At 45.2% G+C, this 16389-nt stretch overlaps 1 protein-coding gene across 4 annotated transcripts in view; it reads left to right on the forward strand.

Annotated features, from left to right (window-relative positions):
- Positions 1 to 16389, forward strand: part of LOC124015047 (protein TANC2-like) — a 141364-nt gene that overhangs the window by 98941 nt on the left and 26034 nt on the right. For 3 of the 4 annotated variants that reach the window (XM_046329925.1, XM_046329926.1, XM_046329927.1), the window contains one exon: positions 12875 to 13023. In XM_046329925.1, coding sequence (XP_046185881.1) covers positions 12875 to 13023 — 149 coding nt within the window. Of the gene's footprint in view, positions 1 to 12874; positions 13024 to 13916; positions 13945 to 16389 lie in introns of those variants that run through there. The other variant, XM_046329929.1, reaches the window with a different exon arrangement.

Consider the following 16389-nt stretch of genomic DNA (forward strand, 5'->3'; position numbering starts at 1 on the left):
GTCACAGCATCCATTTCTTATTGTTATCGTTGTGTTATCGTTGTGTTCTGTTTACATAGCCCTGCAATACCCCATAAATGATGACTCTCATTGTACTAGCCAGGGCTGTTCAATATGACCTGTTATTGTTTTTGTAATATGACCTACCAGAGCTATTCCCGTTGAATGTCTTGTGCTCGTGAAAATTGCTCTTGTACGTCAATCCAACTAAGCATGCCAGCTAATTGGATAATAACCTCAACAATAGCAGTGGACTAAATCGTCTGCACTTGCCATCTATCACCGAGCAGGCGCTAGTGACTACTCACTTGTTAGTGCTGCTCTCGTACTGTAGCATGTATGCTAGTGATCGTGTTTCTACTCTATTTACGGAGGCCATTATGGCGTTGCACAGTCCAGTACACACTATGGCGGTGACTCTCACAGTCAACTAGCCTGATGGATGACCCAATGCGGGAGGCTTCACCTCGTAGACACCTCACGAGTAATGGCTCAGTAATGTGGGGCGTGTGTTACCGCGGCTCACATCCCAGGCCTCTCGGAGATGAAGGGTCAGCCTGTGACAGCGGAGGTGTGTGTAGATGGGATTGTGATAGATTTGCTGGCTACCACCGCCATTTTTTCCCCCCATCTGCCATTGTGAATGAGCAATGCTAGATCAAAGAAGTGGAGTTGCTTTTGCGGTACAGTAGCATCACGTCTGCTTTTATGAAGTGCTTTGTTTTTGTCATAGTGTTGTTTCTTAGGATTCAAGACATTGGCTTTGGCGTTCAGCATGTCTCGTGGCTAATTTGATCCTGTAGCCCAGTGCAGATGGCAGGTTCTAATTGTGAAATCTATTCAACCCCACCACTTCCTGTTAATGAATGATCAAGACAAGACTCCTACTCCTAGGGTGTATTATGGATTCAACCCACGCTCTTCCAGCTATGTGGAAGAGATGCATGACATATGATAAAGTATGTGCTGGGCTACATGTACTTACACTGACATTTATTCAGAGACACTGGCTTTTTAATCGATCTCTCAACTATGTCTTGACTATAGAAGTCACATATAAGGAATATCCTACTCTCACACACAAACGAGTGCTGCACACGCACGATTGCACACGTGACACACTACTCGGCCGGCCTGTGGGTGCTGTGCAGACCGCTCGCTCACAAACATATTTTCTTACTCTGTAATCTCGTTAGCAGGATTTGTGAATCCATCATAGTGACAGCCCAGCCCCCTGTAGAGGAGGGTATTGTAAAGCCCTTCTCTTCCTGGAAAGTGCTGCCGCAGAGAAATGTCATCTGTCCCTGGAGGGATTTTCTACGCCCATGATGTACTTACACCATCTTATTAATTCCCCTCGTATTGCCCCCATCCGCTAACCTACACTCTCCTCCTTTCCTCTCATTGGCTTCCTTTGAGTGCTCCAGGGGGAAACCAAAGGGAACTGTAAGCATAAGCTTTAATGGAAGGTGTGTCCTTTGGCGTTCTGGGGCGATGGGGAGGTTCTCTCTCAGAGTTAGCATCTCCATCCAATGAGGAATAGCCAGGAGAGAACAAGGACGTAGAATTGTTAGCAGTGTTTTTTTGTAGTAGTGCCTGCGATGTGACTGGTTCAACTCTTTGTGCTCTGCACCAGTGTATTCACTGTTGGGTGGGCTTATGTAAGTTGTTGTTGCATGCTAGAAAGTGGTTCTTAACCCAATTCTCTGTCTCTAAATATCTCACCATGTAAATAGAAATGCAACATCTGGCACTCAGATCTCCTTTTTTGTGTTTGTTCAGCTCTTCAGACATAATGAGGTAGTGCTATTGCAGAGAATAGACACTAAATATTTTATATTGGGAGTATTAAACAAGCTAGGAGATAGCAAAGATGACAGACCGGATTTGTCACCTTGAAATGTGTTGGTTAGAGTGGAGCATGCAGGCATGTGCCAATCCACCAGGAAGACGTCTCCATGCTGTTTTAACCTGAGGAATGATTTTAATCCTAGAATGACACTTCCTTGGAAAACAAGTAACCCTTTTCACAGTCAGTAAACACATTGGTTGGTTCAAAAGCGAGGGGAGGTATCAAGAGCAGTGCTTTTACATGACAGGACTATGTTGTCTCTTCAAGCTGCAATCAGTTTTCTGGCAACGTTTACCTCACAGACCCTCTCCTTAAACCCCTGGAAGGAGTTGAACTCCAGCTAAACTCAAGTAAGGGACCTTGAAACAGCACATAGTTCTTTGTTAGCTTTTGAGGAGCGTGGCTACTCTTGCCCAGACAACTACTGTAGCTCTCATGCCAGATTTCAGTCTTTTTTCTGGCCTAAGGATGATGGAAGTATACGAGCTCTGAACACTTTGAAGTCCTGCCCGGGGGGTGGGGGTAAATCATATTGCGGTGTTCTCCCATGTAACGAATGACAGCTCGTCCCAGCAGACAGACGGTTTGAGAAATGTTGTATACCCAAGAGCAGAGCTCTCTGGAGCAGAGCTCCAGTTAACTCCAGAGTTCACTGATCAACCGCTGTCACTTTTAAGGGATTCATACCCTCTACATGTCTTAAAGTAATTTTCCAGTGAAAATCTCACTTTTAAAAGTTAATATTCTGTTAGCTTACAGTGCATTCGGAGCCTCGTGAGTGACGCTGCGGTCTAAGGCACTGCATCACAGTGCTAGAGGCGTTACTATAGACGCAGGTTCGATCCTGGGCTTGTGTTGCAGCCGGCCGCGACTGCGAGACCCATGAGGTGGAGCACAATTGGCTCAGCGTCGTCCTTGTGGGAGGATTTGGCCGGCCAGGATGTCCTTCTCCCATCGCACTCCAGAGACTCCTGGGCGCATGCACACTGACTTAGGCCGCCAGTTGTACAGTGTTTCCCCCGACACGTTGGTGCGGCTGGCTTCCAGGTTAAGAGAGCAGTGTCAAGAAGCAGTGCGGCTTGGCAGGGCCTTTTCAAATCATGTCCAATCAATTGAATTTACCACATATGGACTCTGTCCAAGTTGTAGAAATATCTCAAGGATGATCAATGGAAACAGGTTGCACCAGAGATAAATGTTGATTCTCATAGCAAAGGGTCTGAATACTTGTAATAGAATTGCAAAAAAAATAAAAGTTTTTGCTTTGTCATTATGGGGTATTATGTGTAGATTGATAAGGGAAAAATGTATTTAATCCATTTTAGAATAAGGCTGTATTGAAATTTTTGGGGAAAAAGTTGAGGGGTCTGAATATTTTACAAATGCACTGTTTACCCAAATAATGTTAACTCTTCGAATCTTTGTTTTCATCTATGCTATTGGCCAGAGAACTGATCTCTCTGCTTGTTTGCTCCCCGCCTGCCCTGGTCTGTCCCTCTCATTCTGGTACAGGTGTCCTCGCCACTCTCTCTCCGGAGCTTTGCTCGCCTACGTCATACGCATACATCGCTGACTTTTTATTGATGTTGGACAATTTAATTAGTAACTCTTAGGGCAATAAACGAACATGTTGCTCTTGTTCATTTTGCTGTTGTCTACCCTTGGCTTTTACAATGTTGCCGATACTTTTAGAGCCCTTTACTCTGTGAATGAGGAAATATGACTGTTTCTCCCTTGAGTATGGTGAGAAACCCGACGCTTGCTCCGGCAATGCACGTGAGAACTATGCACATTTCTCCCAAACAATATGGGAGAAATCGAGCTCTTACATGTCAGGACTGTTCCCTTGGTACTTAACCATGTCTCTGGACTTCACACACTTCTCCTGAAATATGTGGTGTTAAAGACTCTGGTGACTCTGGATTCTCCTTCAAGTGCTGTCTGTCAAACCTAATGTTGTAACCCTCGATCTAGACCTGCCATTATCTTGCTTCATCTATTGTCAGGAAATGTGCAATCTAATCCAGGTCCTGACATTCTTATCCCTTCCAAATGAAGTAGTCAGAGTGGCCTGAAGTTTTTGCGTATGAATGTAAGAAGTCTTCTGCCGAAACTTGATTTTGACAATATATGGATAGAAACTGCCGACCCTGATGTATTTATTCTTTCTGAAACCTGGCTCAAAAAATCTATTACAGACAAAAATATTGACAAATGGTTACAATGTTTTTCATACAAATCGTAAATCTAAGGTTGGTGGTGTCGCTGTATACATAAAAGTTACTAAACCTCAGCAATTTGAATATCTGTCTTTGAACCTAAAACTTGGCTCATCTTTAGATATTGTTGTATCTTGTTGTTATAGACCATCTTCTACTGTTGGCTCTCTGGATTGTATTTTCAAATCGTTATCACAGATTGTCTATTCTGAGTTTGTCCTGATGGGTGATCTGAATCAGGACAGGTTAACATCTAGCTCTGATCAACTCTACATTCTATGCACTACCCATCATCTCACTCAGATTGTCAACAGTGTAACGAGGTTGAATATAAAGTATCTTCTGAAATCCTCTTCTTGATTGATTTGATCTTAACCAATACTCGTCATTTTAATGCTTCTGGTATTTTTGCAAATGACATAAGTGATCACTGTGCTTTTGCCTGTGAGAGATTCCAAAGAAATCTCAACATGTCATTAAGAAAAGAAACTGGAAGCGGATTGATTTTCAAGGTTTTTTACATGATGTATCAAGCATTAAATGGAATAGAATGGAATTAATCCCTGATGTTGAACTAGCCTTTTCTTACTTCCACAACGCATTCCAGGATGTATGCAGTAGGCCCCTTTAAAAAATGCAGGAATAAGGAGAACCCTTGGTTTACTAAGGATCTTACTAAAATCATAAGGGAACTAAATGCTATGTGGGCTAAAGCAAGAGGGGCTGGTTCGGCAGACGATTGGATGGCTTTTAAACGTCTTTGAAATATGGGAGTGGCTATGATCTGTAAATTGAAAGCAGACCACTACTTGAAATCTACTTACTAATTTAAATAATCCATCCACATTTTCGCAAGTAGTGAAAGGTTTGGAGTGCAAAAAAGATACACAGCTTCCTAAACAATTGTTGGTAGACACACAGATTTGTAACTGAGAGAACCTCTATTCTGAAAGCCTTGAATCAGCATTTTTTTAGATGCAGGCAGTTTATTTGAAAAGGTCAAAGGAATATATGAGCCCCCTATGAATTTACCTGACACTCCTGTGCACTCCTTCACCAGGTTCTCCTTTTTCATCCTTCTCTGTTTCAGAAGTGTGTAAAGCCCTGAAAGAAATTGATGGAAAAAAGTTTGCCCGTGTCCTGGTGAACTAGACCCCCGCTTCCTACACCTAGCTGCAGACATTATTGCTCCCCCTTAACATGTATTTTTAACCTTACACTTGATGTTAAGGAAATCCCCAAGTTATGGAAATCTGCTTTTGTACTGCCTCTCCTGAAAGGTGGAGATCCTTTGCTACTTGACAACTATCGACCCATATCAAAATTGTCTGTACTGTCAAAGGTACTGAAGTTACTGGAGAAAACAAGATCTTAAATGGAATGCAATTGGGTTTTTAGGTCTGGCCACAGCACTGTTTCAGCAACATTGAAGGTTTTAAATGACATCCACTGTGCTCTTGACAAGAAGTTACTTTGCGTGTCTGTCTTTATTGATTTGTTGAAGGCATTTGACACTGTGGACCATGCTGTGTTAGTGCAAAGGTTAAAATGTTGTGGAATTTCTGGTCATGCTCTAGATTGTGTACGATTTGTTAGGTAATTTGTAAACCAATGTTTAATAGCGGATGGTTGTAAATCTGAGTCCATAGAGATGTGCTCAGGTGTTCCGTAAGGTTCTATTTTGGGCCCACTGTTGTTCATTTTGTATATCAACAACATTGGGGGATCTTATTGAAACAGCGGATGTTCATTTTTATGCAGATGATACTGTTCTTTATTCAGGTGGTAGTTGTATATCTTTAGCTTTTGAAAATTCCTAAAGAGCATTTAACATCATTCAACAGAATCTGTATGATTTAAAGCTGGTTCTAAATTCGGGTAAAACAAAATGCATGTTATTGTTTTTTTCTAATCTAAACATTAGAAAAACCCCACCTCAAACTTGTATCTCAAAACAGACAGTTTCAAAAATGCTCAATATTTCCTCATAGAGGAGGATTAGCTGGCCAATCGGCAATCTACTCGTATTCATATTTTTGATGACCAGTATACGCCCACACCGTTCTGTTGTTGGGGTACACCCACACCCTTCCAACACAGAAAGCTGCTTTTTAACAAACCTAGTTTCCCTTACTAAATGTTTTAATTATTTTACTCATTGTAATGAATTATTATAGGTCATAGTTCATAGAAATCTGGAAACGCTGGACAGTTACTTTAAAAAGAGAGAAGAAAGGACTGCAATAGCACAGCTGGAATACTTCTGTCTTGTATCATTCTGGAGAGGATGATGTCTCCTCCTAACTGTTGCCCACTGGAAGCTTAAAGGAGAGCGGGCTTTGACCATTTGCTGATATTCCTGTCTGTTTTATTCCCTCATCCATTAAAAAATTTTCTTAGGAAGCTGTGTTTGTCATAAAGACATGGCTCTCGCTCCAAATGACACACTCGTCTGAAACCGCTTCCCCACAGCCCAGAGTGTGATTCTCTTCTAGGTCTCTCAACTCTCTCCAGCTCCACATAGTAGGCCACGATTTGGTGCACTGCTGGCATCTCCAAAAGCTGCCTGGTGAACTCAGTCTTCACATCTGCTTGTCAAGAAACAAACCGTGGAAGGACTCACTTTGTAATCACTTGTCCAATCTATAAATATTCCCACTGTTCTCACATTGTGAAAGCCGGACAAAAACCTGCTGTGGTCAGAATACTGCTACATTAAAACTCAGGGAGCATCTATTCTTAACAGTTTGTGGGCATTCCCCTTTCTTTTCACATGTCAGACACAGACATGCTTTAGTTGGTTGCTTTTGTTTTTCAAACCACAATTAATGGAATGCGTGCTTGAATTGCCACTAAAATGTCTTAAACTTTTCACTTTGAGTTTCATGTTTCCTAATTACTCCCTTTGTTATCCCCTCCCTGCGGCAGAGAAACAACATATTTTTGTTTGAATTCTGTGTCTGTTCCTACTAATTTTATACTTGTTTTCAAGAGTTGTCTCTAGACTTGTTGCAACAACATTTATAGTTACCGTACTTATGTTTTGTGTGTTAACTTAAACACATACGCAAACTCCATCAGACGACACCCAGTGCTTACTGTAGTGCAGCTGTTGTGGCTGGATATAGATGTCTTGGTAAAGCTAACAAACAGCAGGTATGGTATCTTGTTGCATAAACAAGACAAGGCCATCCACTGACCCTACCAGACATGCAGGGATGACAGATTGGCCATCTCTTAAAAGCAATGACACATGAACCACCCTGACTCCGACACCCCCTTGTCCGCTGCAGACGGCTCTCGGGAAGCAAGGTTAAAGGGGTGATGACCCTGGGCCCCTCGTTTTACCGTCCCCGTGACTCAACAACAGAGTAACTACCCTCCCCCTGCACAGCCTGGGTTGACACACTTCCCATAAGCATTACCATCTGTGCTCTGGTCCTCCTCTTCACAAGCCAGCCCTCTCTCTCTTTCGCTGTCTGGTTAGTGGTTCCCTCTCTCCTCCTATCTGTGGCTCCCTGCCCTTTTTCTGTCTGCCTTTCTCTGTGAATGTATGCTTGTAGGGGGGGGGGTTCTCCCATTCCAGAATTGGTGCTTTGCCTCCCTACATTAACCTCTCCCTGTGCCAAGAATACTGACCTGGATATGCACTGTTCCGGTAAGCCTGACCCCCTTCGGTCTGTCAGGACCTGATCTGTCTGAGTGAGAGAGCGCGTGTGTGTGTGACGTTTCTCCCAACTTTAACAGCACCTTTTCATAAAGAAAGGCAGAGAGCATTGCTGAGGTCGCTGAATGAGTTTGGTGGTTTCTCGCTGGCCCACCTCCCTCTCTCTCCCTCCTTTCTTCCCTTGCTCTGTGGTGTTTGGACTCCAACCCTTTCAGACTCCTTATGGTTTCTGTTGAAGTCTCAGCCAGTGGTATTCTCTGAAGCCTTACAGAACAACCAAACCGCCAGCGCAGGCCTCGCCTCCCCCCTCCACCGTCCCGTCCCAGCTCCAATGTAGGAAAAAAGAACCAGGACAAAGCAGCCCAGCTCATTTTACATCAGACTACTGGAACTATACAGACCTATTTTAGCAAGAGCTGCTTTTGCGCTCATTGTGGGGGTACAACACTTACCTATCATGGATTGCACCGCGTCAATGAGGAAGACATGTGTCCGCACAGGGGTGAGGTGTTCACGACAAAGGTGTTTGCTGCGGCGCCGGGAACAGGGTTGTGTAGGCGACACTATGGCAGCAGGAGTTGGTCATGCGGCCTCGTTACTCCAGAGATTGTTGTTAGATATCTGCTGTTTGTCCCATGGGCACACCTCAGAGCTGCCTCACATTGAGACGGGCCACACTGGAGGAAGTGATGGACAAGAAATGGACAGAGAAGGTGAGAATAGAGGGAAGAAATGGAGAGGAGGAGGAGAGTTATTGAAAGCGGTCAATCGCTGTCTCATTGTCCATCGCAGCTCTTCTTTCTCTCTCTGCCCACCTGACTCCATTAGACGATCATTAGTATTACTCAATGATTGATAGCACATTTGACTAATAAGCGCTCACTGTGTTCTGTAGTTCGTAGGCCTCGTTCCTCCCCTCACCAGAGCAAGGTATCAGTGAGCGACAGGAGGGTGTGGATGATGAGGCATGGCATCTGTCTGTAATATACCCTGTGATAATGACATATATTTGACCTCCGCCATTATCGCCTCTGTCAGCTCATTACATTTGATCCATTGAAATGCCTCTGTGTGTCACGATGAGAGATGGAGATGGACCAGAGGCATGGCTGAGATGTCATCCGTCTCGATTAAGGGAGATTTAGTTGGACATGTGGATATACAAATGGAGGGATTTGGATAGTGTCTCTAGAGAACAAAGAATATTGTATTGAACTGAGGTTTTATGTCATTTCAGTTCATTTGTGAGATATGGAGTACACAGTTTAACTGTAACACAGATGACTGTAAACAAATGATAGGTGGTTTGTTAACTCTTGCTGGCACAGGAAGTGTAGCATTTAATTGTTTAATTGCTCAAGTTACTGTCTCCACAACTGTTTTTAATACTGTCTCCAGCATATTTTGAGGGTATTTATTCCTGGATCTCCATACAGATAGACCCATCTCATTCATCTCCCAGCCTTGCCTCTCTTCCACCACCCACCCCCAGAACCTCTGAAGTCACTCCACTCTGTGCAGCTCCACTAACTCAAACCAGCTTGCTGACTTATTTTCGGACATGTACTTTCGGAGCATAGCGCTTACGGGCATTGTGATCTTACCTCCTATAGGTCTATCTCTGTCTGTCTCTCTCTGTCTGCGTCTGTCTGTCTTAAAAATAGAATATCAACTCCGACTCTCCACCAAAACTGTAATCCAAACGATGGGGTGACCTGCCAACAAGTTCAGTATGTGTTGTTAAGATGACCCGCCACTCAAACTGCTGCCTATGATGGCATTTTATTTTCAATACAATTATTATTATTTTTTTATTCAGTTGCGTTACAAGACAGTTGTGATTTGTAGAAGTACAGTAATGATTTCTAAGCATTGGGAACCTACTTCAGAGGAGTTGGAAACAATGTGTCAGTGCCATTGGAATGATAATAAAATGATTAGATTAAGGGTTCCTAGCGTCAGTCAGCGTTCTGTAGCTATTAAATGCACTGCTGTGTGGTGGGGTGTTCTATTTCAGTGCAACATAAGCTTTTTTCACATGCTGTTTCAAAAGGCTTAGTCACTACTGGCATTGGAAGGAGGGGTCTACTTTCCAAGGGCTTTGCCATTCAAATGTTGGGGTTGAAGCCTGACCACCTCTGCCAGCTATGATATATCAGTCATTGGTTAATATGCCATCACTCAAAAACCACTTAGCCAATTGCTATCGCCTCTCCTGTTTTGAGACCTTTGCGCATTACAGCTGCTGGAAAAGAGAAGGCATGATGTTTCCTCAACCGAACTGATCTTTTATTTTTCTGCCGTAAACACAAACAAATAATTAACGGTGTCTCTTACGGGAACCACGCCTGGTTAGAGCAGAGCTTGCTGGGAGATGGAGGAGGCGGGGACCAAAGTACTTTGGGATGTTTACGAGGGGTCCCCATGGGTCTTGTATCCCAGAGTGGAATGACTTAAACATCTGAGCTGAGGAGACGCTACTGCTGTTATTGTTTGGATTAACTAGTGTGGAAAAGGGGGGCGTCATGGCAGACCAACAGAACATAGTTAATTTAGTTGTTGTGACCCTCCGCTGTCCAACTCCCTTTACTACAGACATGGCCAGTCACTAGTTATCACAATGTTGGGCAGCTCACGAGGATTGGTTCTGTCAATGCACTGGATTGCCATTTTTGAGGTTTCTTGCAGTGACCCAAGCTTGGCCTAAACTGCCCAGAACGAGCTAGTTCCAGTCTGCAGTGTGTTCTCTGGACCACTGTAACTGTGTTTTCCTTGGCAGATGAATGCAACAGGGGTCATTCAAACAGGGATAACCTGTTAGTCATAAATCCATCCATCTCCCCTGCTCTCCTGTTAAAATTCCTGTTGCTGAAATGACCCCCCACCTCTAACCCCCGTCAGTCTCCAGCACCCTGCAGCCAGTCTGACCTATTTAATGGCCACTGTCTACATCTCTCTCCAGGAGGGGTTAACAGCGCACTCTAGTATAGATGTGTGTCTCTTCTGTTCTAGGGGGGGACATTAAGTGTCCGTCCCAGTAAGGATCCAACGCTATTCAGTTATAAAGAATGTCATTGTTAGCGGCTGTACTGCTTGAGAAACCTCTGAACAGACATGTTTGATGAACAACATTTTCCAGCCATGTGCCTTGTAGAGATTTACTGTCATAATGGTGTCAGTGGTGGGATCCAGCAGTAATTATAGTCCACCAGTGGAAGAAAGACAGAATGAGGTCTTGAGAGGCTGTGCGAAAGGGCTAGAGCTGGAGAGAGAGATGGAAAGAAAGAGAGACGCCCTCGCGCAACCAGGAGCACATTCCGTGGTGCACTGATAGTTGCCATGACGACCATCTGCATTATTGTACTTCTTCAGCAGGGTGAGATTCTGTGGCGTGAGGGAGGAAAAGGAGAACCACCAGAGCACTGTAATGTACGCGATTCTTTTCCAGGTCTATATGTTTCATCCAGGTGAACGAGTGTCTGGATTTGTATGCGTTTATTCTAAAAAATTCTGTGCCATTTTTAGGCTCACATGTTCTGAAAGAAAAGATCATCTCTAAAGAGCTGTTCTATTTTTTTATGTGCTTGTAGTTGGCATATTTAGGTCGAGAGAATACATTAAAATGAAGATCAATGATTCTATGCAGTCTAATTTCTCAGCTGTGGTGCCATATCCCTCTCCCTTAGGCATAGGTGACTAATCAGCCATTTTATAGCCAGTGTGCGTGTAGGTGTGTGTTCTAACAGTGACAGTACTATGATGTGTTAAGTAAATAACACTCCCACCACTCTAGAATGTCCATTGGTGGACAACTGCCTGTTGCCATGTGTGCCCATTGTTGGGGAGTTTTATTTTGACACAGCGGAGTAGTCGACACACAGGGTTGTCTCCATTGATACACATTTATGGTCTGTGGTGGTGTAGGGGCGGTGGCTGGTGGCCACAGGTCAAACAGACCAGGGTGTCCAGATGGCAGTCTCCTGTTTTTACTGGTTTCCGCTACTTCCAGAAAGTGTCACCTCGCCTACTCCTCTCTTTCTCTTCCTTCTTTCTCTCCGCTCCACTCCGTCATTGAGACGGGGCGTTGGTCCTCTCCCATCTGCCGTCTTGGTGTTGGACTGACTGCTGCCTCATTTGGATGTTAAACACGTAGTGATGATGAGAGCCGTTCCAGGGCCTTCTATTGGCTCGGAGTGCAGACTACACTGATGCTTGTTTATGCTAATACAACTGTCAGCTAGTTAAATAACATCACAGAGGATTAAGCACATGCTCGGAGCATTCCAGTAGCTTGATTAACTTGATTGCCTGATGTAATATGAACATGCTGTTTAATCAAGAAGATTAGCCAAATTGTCCTTAGCATTAAGAGACGTGAAAGAGGGGGATATTTAAGCAGGGACAGCTCCTACTAGAACACAAGCTACTAATACGTGGCAGAAATTGTGCTTGGAATGCTCATGACAGACAACCTTAACAGTGAGGCGAAATGAAGTCATCTCCCAGACTTGTTTTTGTGGAGGGGTCCTGGTCTGAATAATAGAAATGGGTTCTTAATCCTTCCAAGCCCTCCCCTGTTTATTCCGGTCTTCCTCAGTGTCCCAGAGCCCGTTTGCTCTCCCCAAAGCTGTGCTCACCTCGCTCCATCCCTCTGCTTTTCACATACTGTAGGATCGATGTACAGTCCACCCGACGTCCTCCCGCAGAGGATTGTGGGATAGCTTGCATCTGTTGTGAAGGACAGATTGATCTCCAGGGTGTGTAAGAGACAGGAACTTCCTCCAAAGGGATTTGTTGTAGGAACTGTAGTGTTGTTGTGTCTGGAAGAATTGTTACGAGCTCTGTACATTAATCTCTAAGTTATGTGTGTGTTGTGGTGAGAGATTTGGTGGTTGTCTTTGGTGGTTGAGCAGTGCACATGATTCTTTCAATTAAACTGAGAGCAAGCAAACGGCTCTTTGACTAGATCAAGGAGTTGCCTCATTATGGTTCCGGATTGAGAATTGATCCCTCAGGCTTAATCTGCTGCAGATCAATACATAATTGTTCTGCTATCTGTATCTCTGTACTGTGGTGTTGACCTGAATCCTTTCTCGCCCTCCTTCCCCATCTCCATCCCTCCAACTCTCCCTCTAGGTGAGGAGAGCCAGGAGCTGGGGCCCCCTCCCTCTGTGGACGAGGCAGCCAACACCCTGATGACGCGCCTGGGCTTCCTCCTGGGAGACAAGATGAATGAGGGACAGCCGGGCTCACAGTACGACATGGACGACCACGACAACAGCCAGGTAGGTTACGCACACTACACACACACTAGAGTACAGTAAGAGCATGGACGACCACGACCACGGACAGGTAGGTTACACACACACACACTACACACACACTAGAGTACAGTAAGAGCATGGACGACCACGACCACGGACAGGTAGGTTACACACACGCACACTACACACACACTAGAGTACAGTAAGAGCATGGACGACCACGACAACAGCCAGGTAGGTTACACACACGCACACTACACACACACTAGAGTACAGTAAGAGCATGGACGACCACGACCACGGACAGGTAGGTTACACACACGCACACTACACACACACTAGAGTACAGTAAGAGCATGGACGACCACGACCACGGGCAGGTAGGTTACACACACTACACACACACTAGAGTACAGTAAGAGCATGGACGACCACGACAACAGCCAGGTAGGTTACACACACGCACACTACACACACACTAGAGTACAGTACGACATGGACGACCACGACAACAGCCAGGTAGGTTACACACACGCACACTACACACACACTAGAGTACAGTAAGAGCATGGACGACCACGACCACGGACAGGTAGGTTACACACACGCACACTACACACACACTAGAGTACAGTAAGAGCATGGACGACCACGGGCAGGTAGGTTACACACACTACACACACACTAGAGTACAGTAAGAGCATGGACGACCACGACAACAGCCAGGTAGGTTACACACACGCACACTACACACACACTAGAGTACAGTACGACATGGACGACCACGACAACAGCCAGGTAGGTTACACACACGCACACTACACACACACTAGAGTACAGTACGACATGGACGACCACGACAACAGACAGGTAGGTTACACAAACGCACACTACACACACACTAGAGTACAGTACGACATGGACGACCACGACAACAGCCAGGTAGGTTACACACACGCACACTACACACACACTAGAGTACAGTAAGAGCTTGGACGACCACGACCACGGACAGGTAGGTTACACACACGCACACTACACACACACTAGAGCACAGTAAGAGCATGGACGACCACGACCACGGGCAGGTAGGTTACACACCCTTTTGTCATGCACTGTTACAGTATATTATTATTAGTTTGTCAATACTTTGGAGTCTTTAAAGACCCATCATGGCATCAGGATACAAAGTGCAGGCTTTCTCCTAGATGAGTAGTCACTACTGTAGGTGGCCAACATGCAATGTTGTCCAGCTTATAAGGGCCCCACAGCTATAGAAGCACACCCCCAAACAGTTGGATGTGCAAATCACTTTCCAAGGCCTCTGAAGCGTCGGAACCAAGTGAACCATTTTGTAGATTACGTCATTTGTTTACGGCGAACTCAATGGTCCATGACGCCACTATGCGCTGGCTCAGAAGATGTTTGTGAAGATCAATCCTATGAGTTATGGATAACCTAGCTCAGAGTGAGGGGCGCTAGGCTCTCCTTCACTCCTGCAGAGCAGAACCAACATACCATGACCTAGGGCAGCTGAGGCCCAGGGGATGGTAACCCGCTACCTCAGTCGTGAAAACTGCCCGCCGCATGCCACATCCTCTTGTCTAAGCAGTGTGCCTCCACGGTGGCCTATCCAATGGCAGATCCAACGATGCTGGAGCGACTCCGCCTTAAAGCCTGACCCACTTTCCACACTCCACACGTTGGGTGCATCTTAAATCAAATCAAATCCAATTTTATTTGTCACATACACAAGGTTAGCAGATGTTAATGCGAGTGTAGCAAAATGCTTGTGCTTCTAGTTCCGACAATGCAGTAATAACCAACAAGTAATCTAACTAACAATTCCAAAACTACTGTCTTATACACAGTGTAAGGGGATAAAGAATATGTACATAAAGATATATGAATGAGTGATGGTACAGAGCAGCATAGGCAAGATACAGTAGATGGTATCGAGTACAGTATATACATATGAGATGAGTATGTAAACAAAGTGGCATAGTTAAAGTGGCTAGTGATACATGTATTACATAAGGATGCAGTCGATGATATAGAGTACAGTATATACGTATGCATATGAGATGAATAATGTAGGGTATGTAACATTATATTAGGTAGCATTGTTTAAAGTGATATATTTTACATTTCCCATCAATTTCCATTATTAAAGTGGCTGGAGGTGTGTCAGTGTGTTGGCAGCAGCCACTCAATGTTAGTGGTGTCTGTTTAACAGTCTGATGGCCTTGAGATAGAAGCTGTTTTTCAGTCTCTCGGTCCCAGCTTTGATGCACCTGTACTGACCTCGCCTTCTGGATGATAGCAGGGTGAACAGGCAGTGGCTCGGGTGGTTGTTGTCCTTGATGGTCTTTATGGCCTTCCTGTAACATCGGGTGGTGTAGGTGTCCTGGAGGGCAGGTAGTTTGCCCCCGGTGATACGTTGTGCAGACCTCACTACCCTCTGGAGAGCCTTACGGTTGTGGGCGGAGAAGTTGCCGTACCAGGCAGTGATACAGCCCGCCAGGATGCTCTCAATTGTGCATCTGTAGAAGTTTGCGAGTGCTTTTGGTGACAAGCCGAATTTCTTCAGCCTCCTGAGGTTGAAGAGGCGCTGCTGTGCCTTCTTCACGATGCTGTCTGTGTGAGTGTACCAATTCAGTTTGTCTGTGATGTTAATGCAGAGGAACTTAAAACTTACTACCCTCTCCACTACTGTTCCATCGATGTGGATAGGGGGGTGTTCCCTCTGCTGTTTCCTGAAGTCCACAATCATCTCCGTAGTTTTGTTGATGTTGAGTGTGAGGTTATTTTCCTGACACCACACTCCGAGGGCCCTCACCTCCCTGTAGGCCATCTCGTCGTTGTTGGTAATCAAGCCTACCACTGTTGTGTCGTCCGCAAACTTGATGATTGAGTTGGAGGCGTGCGTGGCCACGCAGTCGTGGGTGAACAGGGAGTACAGGAGAGGGCTCAGAATGCACCCTTGTGGGGCCCCAGCATTCTCACATAGGTATTCCTCTTGTCCAGATCGGTTAGGGCAGTGTGGTTGAGATTGCATCGTCCGTGGAGCTATTTGGGCGGTAAGCAAATTGGAGTGGGTCTAGGGTGTCAGGTAGGGTGGAGGTGATATGGTCCTTGACTAGTCTCTCAAAGCACTTCACGATGACGGAAGTGAGTGCTACGGGGCGGTAGTCGTTTAGCTCAGTTACCTTAGCTTTCTTGGGAACAGGAACAATGGTGGCCCTCTTGAAGCATGTGGGAACAGCAGACTGGTATAGGGATTGATTGAATATGTCCGTAAGCACACCGGCCAGCTGGTCTGCGCATGCTCTGAGGATGCCGTCTGGGCCTGCAGCCTTGCAAGGGTTAACACGTTTAAATGTCTTA

The sequence above is a fragment of the Oncorhynchus gorbuscha genome, linkage group LG26, assembly GCF_021184085.1.
Source record: "Oncorhynchus gorbuscha isolate QuinsamMale2020 ecotype Even-year linkage group LG26, OgorEven_v1.0, whole genome shotgun sequence".
Classification (NCBI taxonomy): domain Eukaryota; kingdom Metazoa; phylum Chordata; class Actinopteri; order Salmoniformes; family Salmonidae; genus Oncorhynchus; species Oncorhynchus gorbuscha.